The 18,251-nt window shown below is 36.1% G+C and overlaps 1 protein-coding gene across 7 annotated transcripts in view; it reads left to right on the top strand.

Moving 5' to 3' along the window:
• LOC113110198 (membrane-associated phosphatidylinositol transfer protein 2-like) overlaps positions 1 to 18,094 on the top strand; it is a 66,147-nt gene extending 48,053 nt beyond the window's left edge. For 4 of the 7 annotated variants that reach the window (XM_026274252.1, XM_026274253.1, XM_026274255.1 and 1 more), the window contains exons 12-26: positions 1,577 to 1,696; positions 1,903 to 2,132; positions 2,537 to 2,715; positions 3,753 to 3,923; positions 5,135 to 5,272; positions 6,411 to 6,575; positions 7,469 to 7,720; positions 9,614 to 9,762; positions 10,852 to 10,968; positions 11,060 to 11,176; positions 11,677 to 11,825; positions 11,905 to 12,054; positions 13,300 to 13,483; positions 13,888 to 14,016; positions 14,716 to 18,094. In XM_026274252.1, the coding sequence (XP_026130037.1) occupies positions 1,577 to 1,696; positions 1,903 to 2,132; positions 2,537 to 2,715; positions 3,753 to 3,923; positions 5,135 to 5,272; positions 6,411 to 6,575; positions 7,469 to 7,720; positions 9,614 to 9,762; positions 10,852 to 10,968; positions 11,060 to 11,176; positions 11,677 to 11,825; positions 11,905 to 12,054; positions 13,300 to 13,483; positions 13,888 to 14,016; positions 14,716 to 15,057 (2,592 nt within the window). In that variant the 3' untranslated portion in view covers positions 15,058 to 18,094. The remainder of the gene's footprint in view (positions 1 to 1,576; positions 1,697 to 1,902; positions 2,133 to 2,536; positions 2,716 to 3,752; positions 3,924 to 5,134; positions 5,273 to 6,410; positions 6,576 to 7,468; positions 7,721 to 9,613; positions 9,763 to 10,851; positions 10,969 to 11,059; positions 11,177 to 11,676; positions 11,826 to 11,904; positions 12,055 to 13,299; positions 13,484 to 13,887; positions 14,017 to 14,715) is intronic. The other 3 variants (XM_026274256.1, XM_026274257.1, XM_026274258.1) reach the window with 3 other exon arrangements.
• Positions 18,095 to 18,251: the final 157 nt, after the last annotated feature.

Here is an 18,251-nt window from a genome sequence, read left to right as displayed (position 1 = left end):
ACAGATTATTTATAAATTGTGTTCCAGTGAAATATGCATCTAGTTTAGCATAGTTTAGTTTGATGAGCAGTCTAAAATTTACTTTTGCGATCAGTGTGCTTTATTTACAAAAGAAGAACATCAAATGATGTGTTTTTAAAATGATATCATTATTTTAGTATCATTAAGATTCTATTATAGTTTTTATTTTGTTGGCATGATAAAGAGTTGCTGTATCTTTCCTAACCAAACTAACCAAGATTTTCGTAAACAACCAATAGAAAAATATATTAAGCTACGTTCACACCAAGAACGAGAACTATATAGGTAACGATAAAGATATTAGCGTCAACACCAGCGGAAAATACAAGGCCGGTGCCATGGGGGTTGTGAGGGGGCGTCAATTTGTTTAATTATTAAATATAATGGTTTATTTAAAAATATATAGTTGCCAAATGCGTAGGCTTTCTAGCATTAATAAGATGCTACTATAGCCACAATTTATTTCCTGGATGTCAGATTTTTTAATTTAGTGGCTATGCGATTTTGTTTTATTCAGTACTCAGCCATCTGTAATGTGAAGTAGTTTTTAATAAGTTAATTAACTCAGAACGCATTTTTCCACTGCTATACTTTTCCATTGTATTTCAAAGTAAATGCGCTACCCGACGTCTTGAATGCTGCGCTCTCGTCTCAGGTCTTTAGCAGCTTCTCGCGCATAATTCTCATGCGTAATAGCATACATCATTCTAAAACACGGCACTCAAGTTCAAAGAACTTCAGCTTCTAAAACATGTCTCTAGACCTTCCCCTTAAAAAAAAAAACTTCCACTAACCTGCATCACGACAAAACCTCTATCTGTGTGAACCCTGTTTTCTAATAGTTGTAGTAATATTGGTCCAACAAATACGTGAATGGGCCACAAAAGGATTTATATAGATATATATACTTTTACTTTTACTCTGTGCTAAGTTATCGCCCCCTCATCAGTCCTGCGCTGGCGCCAGCTCTGGGAGCTAGCTAGTAATGTTTTAAAAATGCTAAACCGCAACTTGCCAAATCGTGTTAACAAAATGTTAAAATGTCAGCAATGTGTTAAATTGTGCTAGAAACATGTTAGCATGTTAAATTGTTAGCAAGCATGTTAAAACTTATGAACACATGTTGTTGATGAACATGTTAGCAATGTGCTAATTCAATAGAAGCATGTAAGCAAGTTGTTAAATTATGCTAGCGACGTTGCAACATGCTAGAAAAATGTTAGCTGCATATTGAAACTAGCTAGCAATGTGCTAATACATTCTAGAAACAAGTTAACAAGGTGTTAAATCATGCTAGTGACATGTTGAAACATCTTGGCAATGTGCTAATTCAATAACGCATGTATGCAAGCTGTTAAATTATGCTAGCAACATTTTAAAACATGTTAGAAATGTGTTTAATCACTTGAAACTTAGTTCACTTAGTTGCTTGTTAAACTGTACTAGCAACAGCGACATTACACGTCACATCATGTTGTTTTTAAAATGTAATTTTCCAGGTTCATTGCCCAGCACACGACTCTCTGTGTGTGATGTAATACTTGTCTCTGTGCAGGTGTGTCTAATGGGTGACTGTGTGGGAGGCATTCTGGGATTTGATGCTCTCTGCAGCAGCAACGTCACCGTGTCAGAGTCTCAAAACAGCAGCCGACGCGGCAGTATCGTCAGTGTGCAGGTGAACACACACACACACATCCAGACAGTGATGAATTACCCCTAATCAATCACAGCATAACAGATAAGACAGATTGCATCCTTTAGTATTTGTAAGTGTGTCAATAGCAGTAATACATCAAAGTCTTTTATTTCAGAAGAGCAAGAAATGCTGTTTTCTATCACATGACCCTTGTAATATTAATCACAGCTTCGCTTCCTCTGCAGGACAATGACCTGCTGTCACCAGGGATCATTATAAACAGCTCTCACTGCTCTGGTTCAGGCTCGGGCTCGGGTTTGACTCTGGAGGGCAGTCGGCACCTCAGCCGCAGTAATATAGACATCCCTCGTTCCAGCGGTCCGGACGACCCCAAAAAACAGCTGCCCCGCAAACGCAGCGACTCCTCCACCTACGAGCTCGACACCATCAAACAGCACCAGGCCTTCCTGACCAGGTGAAACACTGATCCGATCACATTCTTTAGCCTGCTTTTTTATTTGGCATAATTAGGTACACAATATTCTCATGACTGGATTGGAATTGGCCAACATTAGCATTTCTTTAGCATACTGGTAAAGCAGATAATTTAAAGGATTATTTTTCTATTTCAAGCAATAAGTGACAGTTTTTAAAAATACAAGATACTTAAAAATATTACATCTATTTTATAAAAGATTTCTAATGGTCATGGAACATTTACAACTCTGCAATAGTTAAAAGAAATGATACTAAATTAATTCATAATTTCATAAATTTTTATATTTTTTATATTATTAATTTCTTGACATTTCCATATCAGTGTTTGTTTTAATGTAAATGATGCAGTCATAAAAATATTTCTGTAATCTGTGTTTGTAGTCTGCACTCCAGTGTTTTGAGGACCGATCCGGGTTCACGCCGGTCCAGCAGCAGTACCATGCTGGAGGGAGGAGGCGCTCTGGGAAAGTTCGACTTCGAAGTGTCTGACTTCTTCCTCTTCGGCTCTCCGCTCGGCCTGGTCCTCGCTCTGAGGAAAACTGTCGTCCCATCTTTGGATGGTGTGTTAACCCTGAAGACTCTTATTATAGATTCTAGTGCATGAAAGAGAATGAAATCCTGTGCAGATTGGATGCCAAAGAGATCATTCAAAGTGTGACTTCCTCTGATGGATTACAGGGGCTGTGTAATCTCTAATGTTCATGCTGTTTTTGTTCCGATGTCCAGTCTTTCAAATCTTTTAAAGGCTTCAAACATATTAATCCTATAAGCAATTGAAATCAGTTGCTGGCAGATTATGAGTGATTGTTTTAGAGAGACAGAACTTGAACCGTGTGCTGACGGCAGTTTCTGTTATGTAGCGCTCGTTAGACAAAACAAACACAAGGATCAATCGGTTGAAATAAATATTGAAGGTATATTATTAAATTATTATATTATTTATGATGGAAAGATAAAAAGTGAAAATAAACTGCTGTTTTGGGCCAGTAATTTTTTCAAAAGAAATGAATACTTGTATTCAGCAAGGAGGCATTAAAATGAACAAAACTGACACTAAAGACAATGTTATAAAAAAAAATTTATGTTGAATATGCTGATCTTTTGAATTTACTATTTCTCAGGGATTCCTGAAAAGATACATTTATCAGTTTCCACAAAAATATTACCCAGCACAACTGTTTTCAACATTAATGAATAATAATAAAAAATGTTTCTCGAGCAGCACATCAGCATATTAGAATGATTTCTGAAGGATCACGTCACACTGAAGACTCGAGTGATGATGCTGAAAATTCAGCTTTATATCACAGGAATAAATTACATTTTACAATATATTCAAACAGAAAGCACTTATTTTAAATTCTAATAATATTTCACAATATTACTGTTTTTGCTGTATTTTTCAGCAAATAAGAAAGTCTCAGAAGAGTCTTTCAAAATATAAAAAAATCTAACTAACCCCACACTTTTGAATTGCAGTGTACAATTCAAAATAACAAAGCAGCTGAGTAAAATATGTGTATTTACATATTATTAAATGGAAACTAGAATTTGAGATAAATTTTAACATGTCTTCTTTCATTCTTCCGTCCTACAGTGGCTCATCTTCGTCCGGCGTGCCAGCAGGTTTACAACCTTTTCCACCCGGCGGATCCCTCCGCCTCACGTCTGGAGCCTCTGCTGGAGAAGCGCTTCCATCTGATGCCACCGTTTAGTGTGCCGCGATACCAGCGCTTCCCGCTGGGCGATGGCCAGTCAGTGCTGCTGGGTAAGAGTGGAGAGATCTGATCACCAGTGGTCAGGCGAGACAGAGCATTGTTTTTCACTTGCTATTAACATGCATCTCCTCTGACCACTCATGATTGGATTTTGGGTGGACTGTCCCTGACTTTATGACTGTTTTACTTTTGAGATATGATTATAGTTTTTGTAAAAAAGTTTTTTTTTTTTTTTTTAATTATTCAAAAAAAATTCTCTTAATTGTAGTTAAAGTTTATTTGTATTTTTTTTCTAGTATTTATTTGTTAATTTTTTAAATGTCTATATAAAATGTATCTAGTACATCAAGGTAACTTAAATGACAATAATAAGTTTTGCCGTGGTAAGTAGCTGAAATTAATATTTTTATAGATTTTCTTTAAATAATAATTTAATATAATTCAAAAATATTTTTTCATATTTTTATAGTTTGTTTTGTTTTTGTTTTAATTTATTTTTAATATGTGTGTGTAGGTTTTTGTTTGTTTGTTTGTTTTTATTTTTAGTGCATCAGGGTAAAAAGAGAAATGTTTCCTTGGCAACTAGCTGAAACTAAATTATTTTATTATTTATAATAAAATTATTATTTATTATTATTTTATTTCACTCAGTGTTTTAAAATTTTCATTTCAAGTTACAGAAATGTTAATGTTTTTAGTTTTAGTATGTTTCCTATAATGTATGTTTTCTGCTGCATACATCATTCGGTTTGTGATGACTTAACTGCATTTGATTAAAAATGTAAAATATGCCAAAAAAAAGCCCAGAAAGCTGCACATAAATGTCTACTTTACATGTTTGTTTTAGTGCAATGGATGATTGACAGGTGAGTAGACGGTCTTTTGTCCAGGATCCATTTGGACAAATTACAGTAGCTTTTACACTACGAATGCATTGCGGTCACATGCATTTCTGATGGATCACAGAGCATCGTTTGAACTTGAATTTGTCATTGTACCACCCAAAACAGTGTAAACAGCCAATGTGTTATCACCTGTATTTCATCATTATTTTAATGGTTTAAAGCAGCACTTTGTAAAAGAGCATCGTCCATCACTGCAGTTCTGCCGTGAGTTTGCTTCATGACTGCTGTTCTCGTGTCTCGGTTCGTGTCATTTCTGTCTGTTATTTGTCTTTATTTTCTGTTTCTTTGTCTCTCTCCCCTTCCCGTTGCTCTCATGTCTCCACGTCCCTCATGCCGCTGGGTTTGACATGTGGCAGTGGAAACCATCCAGAGTAACCCTCACCTCCTGTTGGAGAGTGTGAGCTGTGCCGCCCAGCGCTGTCAGGATGGCATCAGCGAGACTTCCATTCCCGTCCCTGTGCTCAACTGGCAAGCCATGCCGGCCCCCGCCGAGTGTGTGTAGCCATTCCTGGTTTCTTGCATTCCTTTAGCCTAATCGCCCCTGTTATGTGTGTCACCCTGTGTGGCTTGTGCCCTCATTTCACATTAGCTGTGTTTGTGCGTCTGCTCTGACATTGATTCTCTGATTTGGGCTTGTCGTTTTGAGTTCTGACTGACTTCCTTCTACTGGTTGCTCCAATGTGGAACTGATGATATTGAATTTAGAGGTGAAGTGTGATCAATGCGTGTATATGTGTATTAGGGGTGCAGGATAAATATCGGCCGATCATAAATGCGCATCTCATCAGTAAAGCCGGTTCTCTAATCAGCAGTAAATACCATCACGTGCGTGATTTCACATAGAGCAGCTGTTACTACAAGGAGCCGTTGTTAACTGACAATATATAATGATATGATATTACATTTACAATTACATTTTTGTCTTTCCTTAATTATTTCAGTAATTATTATTATTTTAATAGTATGTTATATTTATATTTATTTGTTATGTGGAATGCTTTTGGACATGTGCTTAATTTTATGAAAATAATCGTTCTTAAATTTCTAAATATTTATTTCTTTTGATTTTGGTGAAAAATATAACGGTCAAACCTATGGGCAGTGTTGAGGAAACCTGTTTGGAAACCAGCATTTATATATATTAATGAATATAAATGACACACTTCACCTTTAAAATAACAATAAAATAAGAATAATATGCAAGTGTCTCGACTAATGACAAATCCTGATTCTGATGATGGTTGCATGTGTATTTGGCAAATAATGCCCCATGAGGCCTTCAAGTTAAATCAGCTGTTAATGCTCTCCTAAATCCTTTCAGAATTTGTCAGAATAGACTCCGGGTCAATATTTACTACTTTTATCTCTCTGGTTTTATGTTTGCATCTTCTTTCACTTCCTTTCATCATTTTGAATCAAATGGCCCTTTTACAAACGAATAATGATGCATCATTAAAGCTCCGTTCCAAAGTCTAGTGAGATCTCGATGCTGCCCTGTGAGCGCACGTGTAATGCTTATTAGACTGCTGTCTAGATTGGCAGCACACTAGGTTTTGGAACGAAGATTTAGTCAGTACTGAATTGTCAGATTTCCTGGTCTGTGTGAGTAATTGCTGGTTTTGGTCCTCACAGCGGATGCGATGCAGTCACACAGCATCATGTTTGCGGATCACTCCAACCCTTCGTCTCCAGCATCCATTCCAGCCTTCCGCAGTGCACGCAGAGCCAGTGAGACCAGCATCGCCAGCCAGGTGTCGGGGTTAGTGGACAGTTACACCGCCTCCAACATCGCCAACAGTAAGTCGATTAGCAGAATACAGTATAGATACAAATATAGATATAAACTATATTATATTGCAGCAATGGTGTAATTGGTGTTTTTACCACAAAACACTTTTTTTTCCCATTTACAATGCATATGGAGTAAGTTAATATATGAATATAATCATTATGGTTTAAAAGTTCAGAATCTTTAATTTTTAAAATGTTTTTGAAAGATATCTTTTATGCTCTACAAGGCTACATTTATATAATAAAAAATACAGTAAAAACTGTTAGGTTTAAAGTAACTGTTAATATTTGTATGTGTCATTTTGAATCATGAATTTTCATCAGACATTGAGCATGAATTAAAATTTTGTTAATTTGCAGTAGTGCATAGATTATGTGATTAGTGATTATTATTGTTGTCTTTAATTACATTCTGATTAATTTAATCTAGTTAATTTTTAATTTTTAAAATTATTACAATGTCATTATTAATGTTGAAAGATTAAGCATAAAAAACATTTAAATATTATTATACAAATAACAATGTTATTTCTGCAAATGTTATATGCATAATCTCTAATTACACACACATTTTGTTTTTATTTATTTTTTATTTAATAAAAAATCGAACTTTTATTATCAATGTTTTACTGTATAATATTTTTTTGTAGAAACTATTATAATTTTTTAATCCTGTTCAAGAACAACATTTATTTGGAGTAGAAATCTTTGATAACATCATAAGTCTTTGTGTCATTTGATCAGTTTATTCAGTCTTTCCTAAATTATGGTAGTGCATCACGGTTTCCACAGAAATATTAACAGCAAACATCTTAATGCTGCAGATATAGCTAGGAACTCTCAAATGTCATGTTCATATTTTGACTACTCTTGTTTTTATGTATGTTTTTTTTCTCTAGTAGCACAAGCATGCCAACTTAGTCTCTCCAAAAAGCTCAGTCTTTTGTCCCATTTGGCCCTTCCCTATTATAAAAGCGGCTCCCGAAGCCCCTCCCCCAAATCCAGCAAAGTGCAAAATAAGCAGCAGGTAGAAAGGCAGGATTCCAGCTGTTTGGATGATTCAGAGCAGAGCGTCTCTCTAGGCTTTGAGCCCTCACCCTCGCTCGCCTCAGACCCGCCATCTCCATGTGTCCCGCTGGACATCGAGCAAGGTACTTGGAGCGTGGGTGGACGTCCGGTCAGGGTCTCCTGGACCCTCAAAGATGCACCCGCTCTCCTGTTTGCCTGCGTTTACTGCATTACTGCATTCCCTGCAATCCCTCCTACTTCCTTGTTTAGTCCTCCAAAACTTCAGCCTGTTTTCTTTCTGACCTCCCCAGCGCTGATGCCCTTGTTTTTGAATTCATGCCCCTTCCTTTTAAAGCTCAGCACTGGCGCTCTGGTTCTTCATCTCCTGAGCCCTGAACCGCTCTGGGTTTGCTCTGAATGATGAAAACCCTCAAGTCTTTTTTTTAAGGATGTTGACTTGTCTTGCTCCCATTATCTGGCTGTGCATCATGCTCATGGCGTGTATGTCTTCAGTTAGCGGTCGCTTATACATAAGGATGGGAATCACAAGGAGTTTAGTGATTCTGTTTTCACTTAATAATTTTGTTCAAATAATTGTGACGAAGCACCCACATACAATAAGTGATCATAACTAGATATTAAGCTAAATTACTTAATTTTTACATTAAAATATCTTTATTTTTATCTTAAAATTTTAAAGATTATTACAAAACTGTTATCTTTATTACATTAAAATGTACTCATATTGATAACATTTTAATGTAATTATTAAAAAATACATTAGTCATTTGAAAGAAATAATAATTAAAAAAGATAATAATAATATCACGATCCATATTATTGTGCAAATAATTTAATATTCACCCAAATAATATAATATAATTTATTATTATATTATTTTGTTGAATATTAAATCATAGATTACTAATTATGAATTTTTCACACAGATCAAGGTCATGAATTGTTAATTTTGTGAAAATGTATAGATTGTTTTATTTTTTATTTTAAATTATTCTAACCAAATTATCATTAATAAAATATAATTATAAATAATTTGAAATGTATTATTTGTGAATATTAAGCAAATAATTATCAAATTTAGCTTATAGAATAGGAACATGATTTGTTCATTTCTCAGTAAAGTATCTAATGTTTTATTTATTTAAAATGATTCTAACCAAATTATTATTTATAAAAAAGTATTATTAATGAAAAAAGTTTACTATTTTTATAGAACATTAAAAAAAATATATTGTAATTATTATAAATATAATATTCTATAAAATAAAATTATTATATTTGCATATAGATCAGTGATAATGAATTGTTAATTTTGCTGTTATGCAAAAATTGTTTTTATTGCAAAATTGTTATTATTTATTATGCTTACCTATTTTTTAAATTACATTTTCAAGAATTCGTTTTTTACAACACTTAGAGATAAGTGAGCCTCTTTTAAAATGATTTATTTAAAACCACTTCATAAGAGAGATTTGTGTTTCGGACTACACCGTTCACACTTTAGGTTTGTTGTTGCGTGCAACCAGTGAGGACGACGCAATACAAGGATACATTGTCTGTTGATTGTATTTTTTCACAACCCCCAATCTTCCCAGTCAAAATAGAACCAGTTTTAAAAAAGAACTGTTGTTCGATTCCCAATCCTAGTTGTAGAGAACTAAAGGCCGTTCAAGAACATTGAACCCCAATTGAAAGAATAACAAACCAAAAACAGGGTTGTGTTCTTGATTGTCTTTGCAATGGGTCATGGGAGGAAGCAGACAGTAGATGTGCGCCACAGCCTCACATGGCCCAGTGCCCATTACAAAACAACAACTTTCCATTTCTTTAATTCCTTTTGAGCCCTGAAGCAATCCTGCATCACATGACCTCGTCCTGTCCTAGAACCAGCAGCTGAAACGTTCATGAATTATGTACAGATGAAAGAGGAATCTGTGATGGTGTTTGAAGCTGCTGTTGTAGCAGTAATGGTTTGGACAGGCATGACTGAACGTCCCGTGTCGTCTCTCCTGCAGTCGCTGCTCGCTGGTGGGGCACGAAGCGCATTGATTTCGCCCTGTACTGTCCTGATGCTCTGACTGCGTTCCCCACCGTGGCTCTACCTCACCTGTTTCACGCCTCCTACTGGGAATCAACAGACGTTGTGTCTTTCCTGCTCCGACAGGTGAAGATTACCATATGATTTAAGATTATAAAATATTAATTCTGTTATTTGCACCCAGAAATATTTGCTCTGCAGGTACACTTGAGAGTACTGCATAAGAAAAAGAGCAGCTCTTTTAGGATAATTGTCCGTAGTTGATTGTAATGAAATTAGGCAAATAAAAAAAAAAACACAATTCTGGATTTTACTAAAATGCATTAAATTTGTTTTATTAATTTATAATTTTATTGCATTTTATACATTTTATATTTAGTTGTTTAAATGTTTAAAAGGATTTTTATAAAATATTAATCTTTATTATATTAAACTTTACTATTTTCAATAATAAAAAAGGCAATAATCCTAGAAAAAACATTCCTTTTAATAACATTTGGCAAATACAAAATTAATTAATTAGAAAATGATTAAGCCGTTTTTTGAACTTATACATTTTTATTTAGTTATTTAAATATGTTTAAAAGACCATAATAAAATTGTAATATTTATTAAATTAAACCTTTCTGTTTTTGATATCATTTTAAAATAATAACTGCAATTATCTTAGATTAGCAATTTCTTTTAATTAAATTGGACATATGTAATTTAATTGATAATGTTTTTTATGGCTTTTATGAAAATATTTTTTATTCATTATTTATGTATTCTGTTATTGAATAAGTATGATATTTTTTAATTTATATTTTTAAATAAAATTAATTACGGTCATGAATGTTATTTGTATATTTTACTTTATAGTTATTTTAATGTTTAAAAGACTGTTATATAATTTTGTTTATTATATTAACCTTTACCGTTTTCGTAGTGAAATAAGGGCTTGCCAAACAATATAAAAAAAATTAGAATTGCAAAAAAATTTGATTAATTACAAAACAATTGTATTTTAGTGATGCTTCATCTAGCAAGGAATATAACTGATTTTGAAATTGGGGAACGTACAGATTGGGGACGTTACTTGTTAATTCTTAGTGCATAAATTGATTTATTGCATAAAGTAGCATTTTATTCACCATTAAAACAATCATTCTATAAAAACAATTCCTAAAGAAATTGAGCAAATGTAATTTTTTTAATAATTTTTCCGGCTCTCAGGTAATGAGGCATGAGAACTCCAGTATTTTGGAACTGGATGGGAAGGAGGTGTCAGAATTTACTCCGTCCAAACCGCGGGAGAAGTGGATAAGGAAGAGGACCCACGTGAAGATCAGGGTGAGACGGGCACCTCAACGCCGCTGAAATCCCAAATTACTTTTAAATCCATTAAGGGTATGTTTGACGTAAAGATGTTTTCGTGTTAAAGAACGTTACGGCAAACCACCGTGTGAATGATGCTGTGTTTACGGAGGACGGCAATCAGGTGGTCACGGGTCGCTTCATGTACGGGCCGCTGGACATGGTCACACTGACGGGAGAGAAGGTTAGTGACCTGTGAACTTCAGTTTGTGTAGAGCCCAGTGAAAAATGAGTAAGACCACCTTAACTCCACTCGCGTTCTTCAGAAAGCAGACACTTTTATCCAAAGCGATTTACAGATGGAAGCAATCAAAAACAATAAAAGAGCAATGATATGCAAAGTGACAAGTTTCAGTTAGCTTAACGCAGTTCACAGCATATTATTATATAATAATTAAAAATAAGTAAAATGAAAACAGAATAGAAAGAATAGAGCAGGTAGATGCTGGTAGATGCTTGAATGCTGGTAGTGTTAGAGGCCTTTTTTGCTTTTATGTTAATTGTATAATAAATAAAAATAAAACAAAAATATAGAAAACAAAAAGCTAGTTTTTTTTTAAGAAAACAAGCATTTAGTATATGAATAGAGGGAACATTTATTCTAAGTCTAGTTTTATTTTCCATTGACATCTTGTTCAGTTTCCCTGCTAAATCATTTCATCTCATTTTTGTGCCGTGTTCTAGGTGGACATCCACATCATGACCCAGCCTCCATCGGGTGAGTGGGTGTATTTCAGCACAGAACTGACCAATAGCAGCGGCCGGGTTTTCTACACCATTCCCGAGAACAGGCGGCTGAGCATCGGCGTGTATCCGGTCAAAATGGTGGTCAGGTACATCTGAAATCTACATTTATCCTGTGCACAAAAGCTTGTATTTTCATGAGCTGAATGATATTCTCTGTGTCTGAAGGGGTGACCACACATCTGCTGACAGTTACCTGACGGTGCTGCCTCGCGGCACTGAGTTTGTCGTGTTCAGCATCGATGGCTCGTTTGCCGCCAGCGTGTCCATCATGGGCAGCGACCCTAAAGTGCGAGCTGGAGCGGTTGATGTGGTCAGGTGAGGGCTTTTCTCTCTGAATTTATAAACTCTGTACAGCTTAATGCACCATGTTTGATATGCAGATTTCATTAAATGATCAAAATGATTGAAACTTTAGTGAAAAAAACTGTTATGCACAATCTTATGCCTTCTGTCGTCTGATTGATATAGTTTAGACCCTTCAGCAAGCCTTTGAGCATAACTGTAAAAACATCTGGTTGTGGTTCATGTGCCTTTTTTTTTTTATGTGAAAGCTTAATTTTTTATAAACAAGAACTTTTATATTGTTAGTAATATTTCAAAATTAGAAACTCCTATTTATTATTATTTTTTTCAATTTCTATTAAGCTATTTAAATAGATTTAAAAGTTAATGCTAAAATTGATACCTTTATTATATTAAACTTTACTATTTTTGTAACATTTTAATATAATAAAATAAGGGCAATTATCCTAGAAAAGCCATTCCTTTTAATGAATTATGCAAATATAGTACGTTTTTTTCCTGCTTGTATTAAAATCATTTTTTAAATATTTGTATTTATGATTTTAATTTATGTTATTTGTTTTTATACATCTTTAGTTACTTTAGTTAATACATTTAGAAGATTACAAAATTATCTTTATAAAAATTTACTGTTTGGTAATATTTTACTGTGATAAAATAAGAGCAATTATCTTGATAGCTGTTGATAGTTGGATAGTTCATCCTTTTTTTTTAGCAAGCATAGGCCTTTTAGTATACATCTAAATATTTTATTATTTATTATTATTTTAAGATGAACACTTACTGAACTGAAGCAATTTATCCATGCATAATTTTTTTTTTTTGCACAAATAAAGCTACAAATGTTAGAATATTAAAATCACTCAAATATGTTCATCAGGCTTTTGAGTAACATTTATTTGTCAATCATCATTGTATTGCATTCCATTGTGTTGAAACAAAGCTTTGATCTTAAAACTAAGCATTTAAATCTCATTGTACAAAGTCAAATTATTGGAGAAATGGAGTGACAATTGATATTTATATTGCATAATTTTCCTTGGTTCGTGCTATTGAGCAAAATGTAGGTGTTTTTCCTCCTACACAATATAAGGTCACTATATCACACTATATGAGTCTATAAAGGTTCAATAAACTGTTCCGTTTAAACAACATTTTCTGACTAATTTGGTATGTCAGGCTTTAGAGGGTTAAGAATGCTCACAGGCCAGTCATTTGTAATGTTGGTGTTCCTGACGTTGGTTGGTCCTGGTTTAGGCACTGGCAGGATCTGGGTTACCTGATAGTGTACGTGACGGGACGTCCAGACATGCAGAAGCAGCGTGTGGTGGCCTGGCTTTCACAGCACAACTTCCCTCACGGGATCGTGTCCTTCTGTGACGGGCTCGTACATGACCCCCTCCGACACAAAGCCAACTTCCTCAAGTCTCTCATCACAGAGGTGAGAATATACACACACTCTTCCTCTACTGCAAAGGGGATGTGGGTAATACATTTCTATTATTTGGAATGCATTGATCTTAAATCCATATAAAAGCATTTATTGAAATCGATAAATTAATTCACGATTATTTATAATTCACGTTTGAGTAATTTTCAATCAGTTACTAATAGGTCTCTGTGTGAACGAGCGGTGAAGTTTCGTCTACTACACATACCGAAGCATGCGTGATGCTCGTGTTGTTCTTTAGTATTGGCGTCTCAGTATATAAAGACATGAAATACATTTCAAACAAGAGCATCAAAGGGCAGGGATGGTGTTTAAACCGATCTTAGACATGTAATGTGTCAGTCTCTGCTTCTATTTAAACTGTTAACTGTTAAAATCATCCTGCTGTTTTGTAGGCACATATGAAGATCTTTGCTGCTTATGGCTCCACTAAGGACATCTCTGTGTACACGTCACTGGGTCTGCCTCCATCACAGATCTACATCGTAGGGAGACCAACGAAAAAAATGCAGCACCAGTGTCAGGTATCTTTATGCACAGTTTTTCCTCTATACTTTGTTTTTATGCACCCTCAGTTCAGTTAAATTCAGGTTTTTGTATAGCACTCTTCACAATACAAATCGTTGCAAATCAGCTTTACAGAAAATGTCTCTAAATTATGTGTAGTAATAGCTTATCGGTGTTGATTATTTTGAGGTAATGTTCATATGGCAGAAATTATCATACAGTGATCATGCAGTTATTTAATAATGTAATCAAACAGATGGTGAACACTATTAACTGCAACGATTATATGTTGCATTCAGACATGTAGCAAAATTTGGTAGTTTTGTGTGTAGGTAGAGGGATGGCATCATCTGAGGTCCTCTGAGGGGTTGGCATCATCTCTTCTCAGCTGTTTTGGATCCAGACTGAAGCTTGTTTAATTCCTAGTTACCTCAGGATGCTAATCTCATGGCAGAAACAGAGAAGAAAAACCATGCAAAAATGATATTCAATCCAAGCAAAATAATGATCATGTGCATTTGATCAAATCTAGCTGAAGTACTACAAGGTTATGAGATGCATTATGTGAATGCTTGGCTAAAGAGATGTCTTTAATTGAGATCTAAAGAGAGAGAGTGTTTCTGAACCCTGAACTCCATCAGGAAGGCTATTCCAGAGTTTGGGAGCTAAATGCAATAATGCTTTATTCTCACTGACCTGTCGTTCTCTCTTCACAGTTCATCGCCGATGGCTACGCGTCTCACTTGTCTCAGCTAGAATACAATCAGAGATCGAGACCCGCCAAGACCGGCAGCACTCGCATGGTCCTGCGGAAAGGCAGTTTTGGGCTTGGCGGCAGTGGGGATTTCCTGCGGAAGCGCAATCACCTGTTGCGTACCATTTCCTCCCAACCCACATCCTCCACCACGCCTGTGCAGGTAGGACGTCCTGAACGTGCACAGAGCCAATCAGAATGTGACCGTGAGCGTGCAGAACGTGCCCAGAGGAGCATGAGCATCGCTGCCGGCTGCTGGGGTCGAACCAGCAGACTTGAGAGCGGAGCCTTGAGCCCAAAATAGGCTCCACCCACAGGGTCCAAATTCTGGTGGCACGTCGTTCTGGAGGCACATGGGGCTGCAGGATCGGAGACAACGAAATCTCACAGTATTATAACAGACTATGTGAGCGAACCTCACTGCATTACTTTTGTTGCATGGGAATTGTTTTCATTCATGTTTAAAAAAATTATTTTAGTCCGGCAGCCAAACATTTTCCAGAAATCTAGCGCCTTAAGCATCGCTCTGGGTCGTGCCCTTCGCATCTGACTTTATTGAATGTACTTTTGGGACTGAAAAATTGATTGTTGGGTGGGTATGGACTTTTCCCGCTTTTCCCATCATTCCCCTTCCGAGATTCCCACACATGTAAATACGTGCCTCCTCTTACCTGCTCAGGGTAGCCATGAACTCGAGGAGCGGAGAAGACCCAGAGGCCATTTCACATCCCTCTTCTCATTGGTTTCCGTTGGCCCGGCCCATCCCGGCAGCCTCTCAGAGTCGAATCCCAGCAGCATTTGGCAATAAGGATTGAATCCCATCACACCAAACTCCGTCTGCAGGTCATCAGAGGCCTTAACTTTGTATTCAGAATACCAACAGACTCTCAAAGGAACAGCTATCCCTTTATAAGGCCATCTGCTTGCAATACCTCCGGGATGCCACCTCGACATGGGCTGCTGGGTCACGTTTCTTTTTCTTCTTCAACGTTTTGTTCAATTCTGAGCCACCAAACACGATCGTAAGCACACTCCACACCTGCTGAAGTAAAACTTTCCCGCTGCTGCGGTTGCTGGCGACGTGGAGAGAATTTCCCATCGAGGATGTACCGAGCAGCTCGCTGTATTTGCATGACGGACAATTTTTCCAAGATTTCACTTGAGCATTTCCTCTCGAAATCCTTTGCACTCATTTCTGGGGGATCGTTTCGACTCGCTCAATTCTGTCGACGGCCAAAACGATTCATTTCAAAAGCTGTAGTTCTGCAACTGCATAACCTCATTGTTTTTTTGCACTAGTTGAATAGTGGAGGTCCTTGTTACCATCTCATGTCGTTACATAACGTTGGCGTGTAGTACATGACCCTTATTATTTATGGCAGGGTATTTTGTGTGCATATGCACGATTATCTATTTCTCCAATATATCGAAAAGCAAGAAATGTGCCAAAACCAGGCAGATCATATGAACCCGAATACGTCAGACGTTTCCGATGCATTGTAGCAAAGTTCCCCAAGTGTTTCGATGGCACATGTATAATGTTTTTAAGATTTTAGATCATTTTAGATCAACTTCAATCCTTTAAAGTTCGGTTCTCTATGATATTGTCCATATGTTCATATGTAAGTGATTTGAAGTATATAGAAATTGTGCTTTTAATTTTCGCCATTTTAGATCGCACAGCATGACAGAGTCGTGAAACCGTTCGTGGTTTGTTTCTGTATCATGAACACACTGGAATAGCCATGCTGCATGTGCGGACTTGTTCTACGATTCAAACCGGGAGGCTTTGAATGTGGCCTTCGTCTGGAGTGGATGTTCTGAATGGGACTTCAAACAGTGTAGATACTGTAAAGATGTAAATTTCACTATATAGGATATGTTACGGTCAGAATTTATTTATTTCTGTAGCGTCATAAGATGATGGATATTTCAGGTTTCCATGTGTTGCTTTATTCTTTTGTCCAACAGTTCTGAAATGCTTCTTTTAACGGACCAATGATGTTTCTCCTTGTGCATAATCGTTGACGGTGTTTCCGTAGCAAAACTCCACACAATGCCACCACCGCCACCGCATGGACAATCAGTTCAGCAAACAAACAAGGCAAGGAGCACGTGCACCTACACGTGTTCAAAAACGCTCTTATTCTGCAGACCTTCTGGAGACGTACTCTGGAATCGCGTTGAAATTTTCACGTAATGTGAATCAGAATCGTGAAAGTGGTTTCAGTGATAAATTCGCTCCATAACGGCCAAGTTTAAATTGGTGCTGTACAACTCCAAAATGGCATTTGGGCTGGTATTACTAGTCTTCACAGGTAAAGTTTTAATGTGTCTAGTTTGGTACTAGACATCAGGGTTCTCCATTGAATATGCTGAAAGGTTTGTGAACTTGTACCCCTTGTTGGTATATGATTTGAATGTTAACCACTGAACAAATTCTTAGTCTGGTAATTGCAGATTTCCGTTACGTTATTCCAAACACACACTTTTGCAGTCTGAACTAACCTACTTCTATAACCTGTTTTCAAGCTACTTTCCACCAATGTTGGGCAAGTTGATGAACTCCATTGAGGTTTATTTCCAAATTACATCGCAGGGAATCATACGATTTAGTGATCAACATTAGAGCCAGTTTTTACACGGCAAACATCCGTTTAAACATTTGTGGCCTCGCTTGTAGGCCAGTGTGTGAGTATTATATCTTCAGATTATAGCCACTTTTGTACTTTGCATGTCACAGAAGAGCTTTCGTACACTTTCCAGTACCCTTCAGTAATGGGTCACACTACAAACCTCCAATTTATAGTTATTCCGAATATGCTGTTGTCTATATAGATCATCATGTAATTGTTACTACCAAATATTTAAATGATTTTAGCGTTAATCCCAAATCCGGTCATATTTTTTTTAAACTGTCATCTGAGTAATTGCATATATTAAAAGGCAGATGTTAAATGCATATAAATATTGGTAAATTGTTGACATCTACAGTATTTTTGACATGTAAATGCTGTCATGATTAATGTGCACAGGTGTTTCACAACACAAGCTCAGTGAATTAAATAAATATGGTGAAATTTCTCAAAGGTTTTATGATTTGTACCCATCTTGTTTTGTTGCCAAAACTTTCAGATTGCTGTACAAATCATTTCCAAGAATCACTTTCCCAACAAGTTTTCGATGATGAATGGAGACATACTACAGGTTCATTTTACACTCCTGTTGACATACTGATCTGGACTGACTCGCTCCTTTACAGTTTTCTTACCAGGTCGGTGGTTCAGTGCTCTCATATGTATAACTGTATGTACTGTGGATTAAATACAGTTGGACAGCTGTGGAAGTCTTTTGTGATTTATCATGCTTTATGAACGTGAAAACTCAGCAAGATTATCATATACAGAGCATTTTCCATCTTTTGTAAAGAAAATATATAGTTAATTTATGCCCATTTACTTTTTTGTTATGTATTCATATGATCATTTTGACAATTCA

Source organism: Carassius auratus, chromosome 10, assembly GCF_003368295.1.
Source record: "Carassius auratus strain Wakin chromosome 10, ASM336829v1, whole genome shotgun sequence".
NCBI lineage: Eukaryota > Metazoa > Chordata > Actinopteri > Cypriniformes > Cyprinidae > Carassius > Carassius auratus.
Note: the sequence above shows the minus strand (reverse complement) of the source record. Positions and strands in the feature narration are given on the sequence as shown.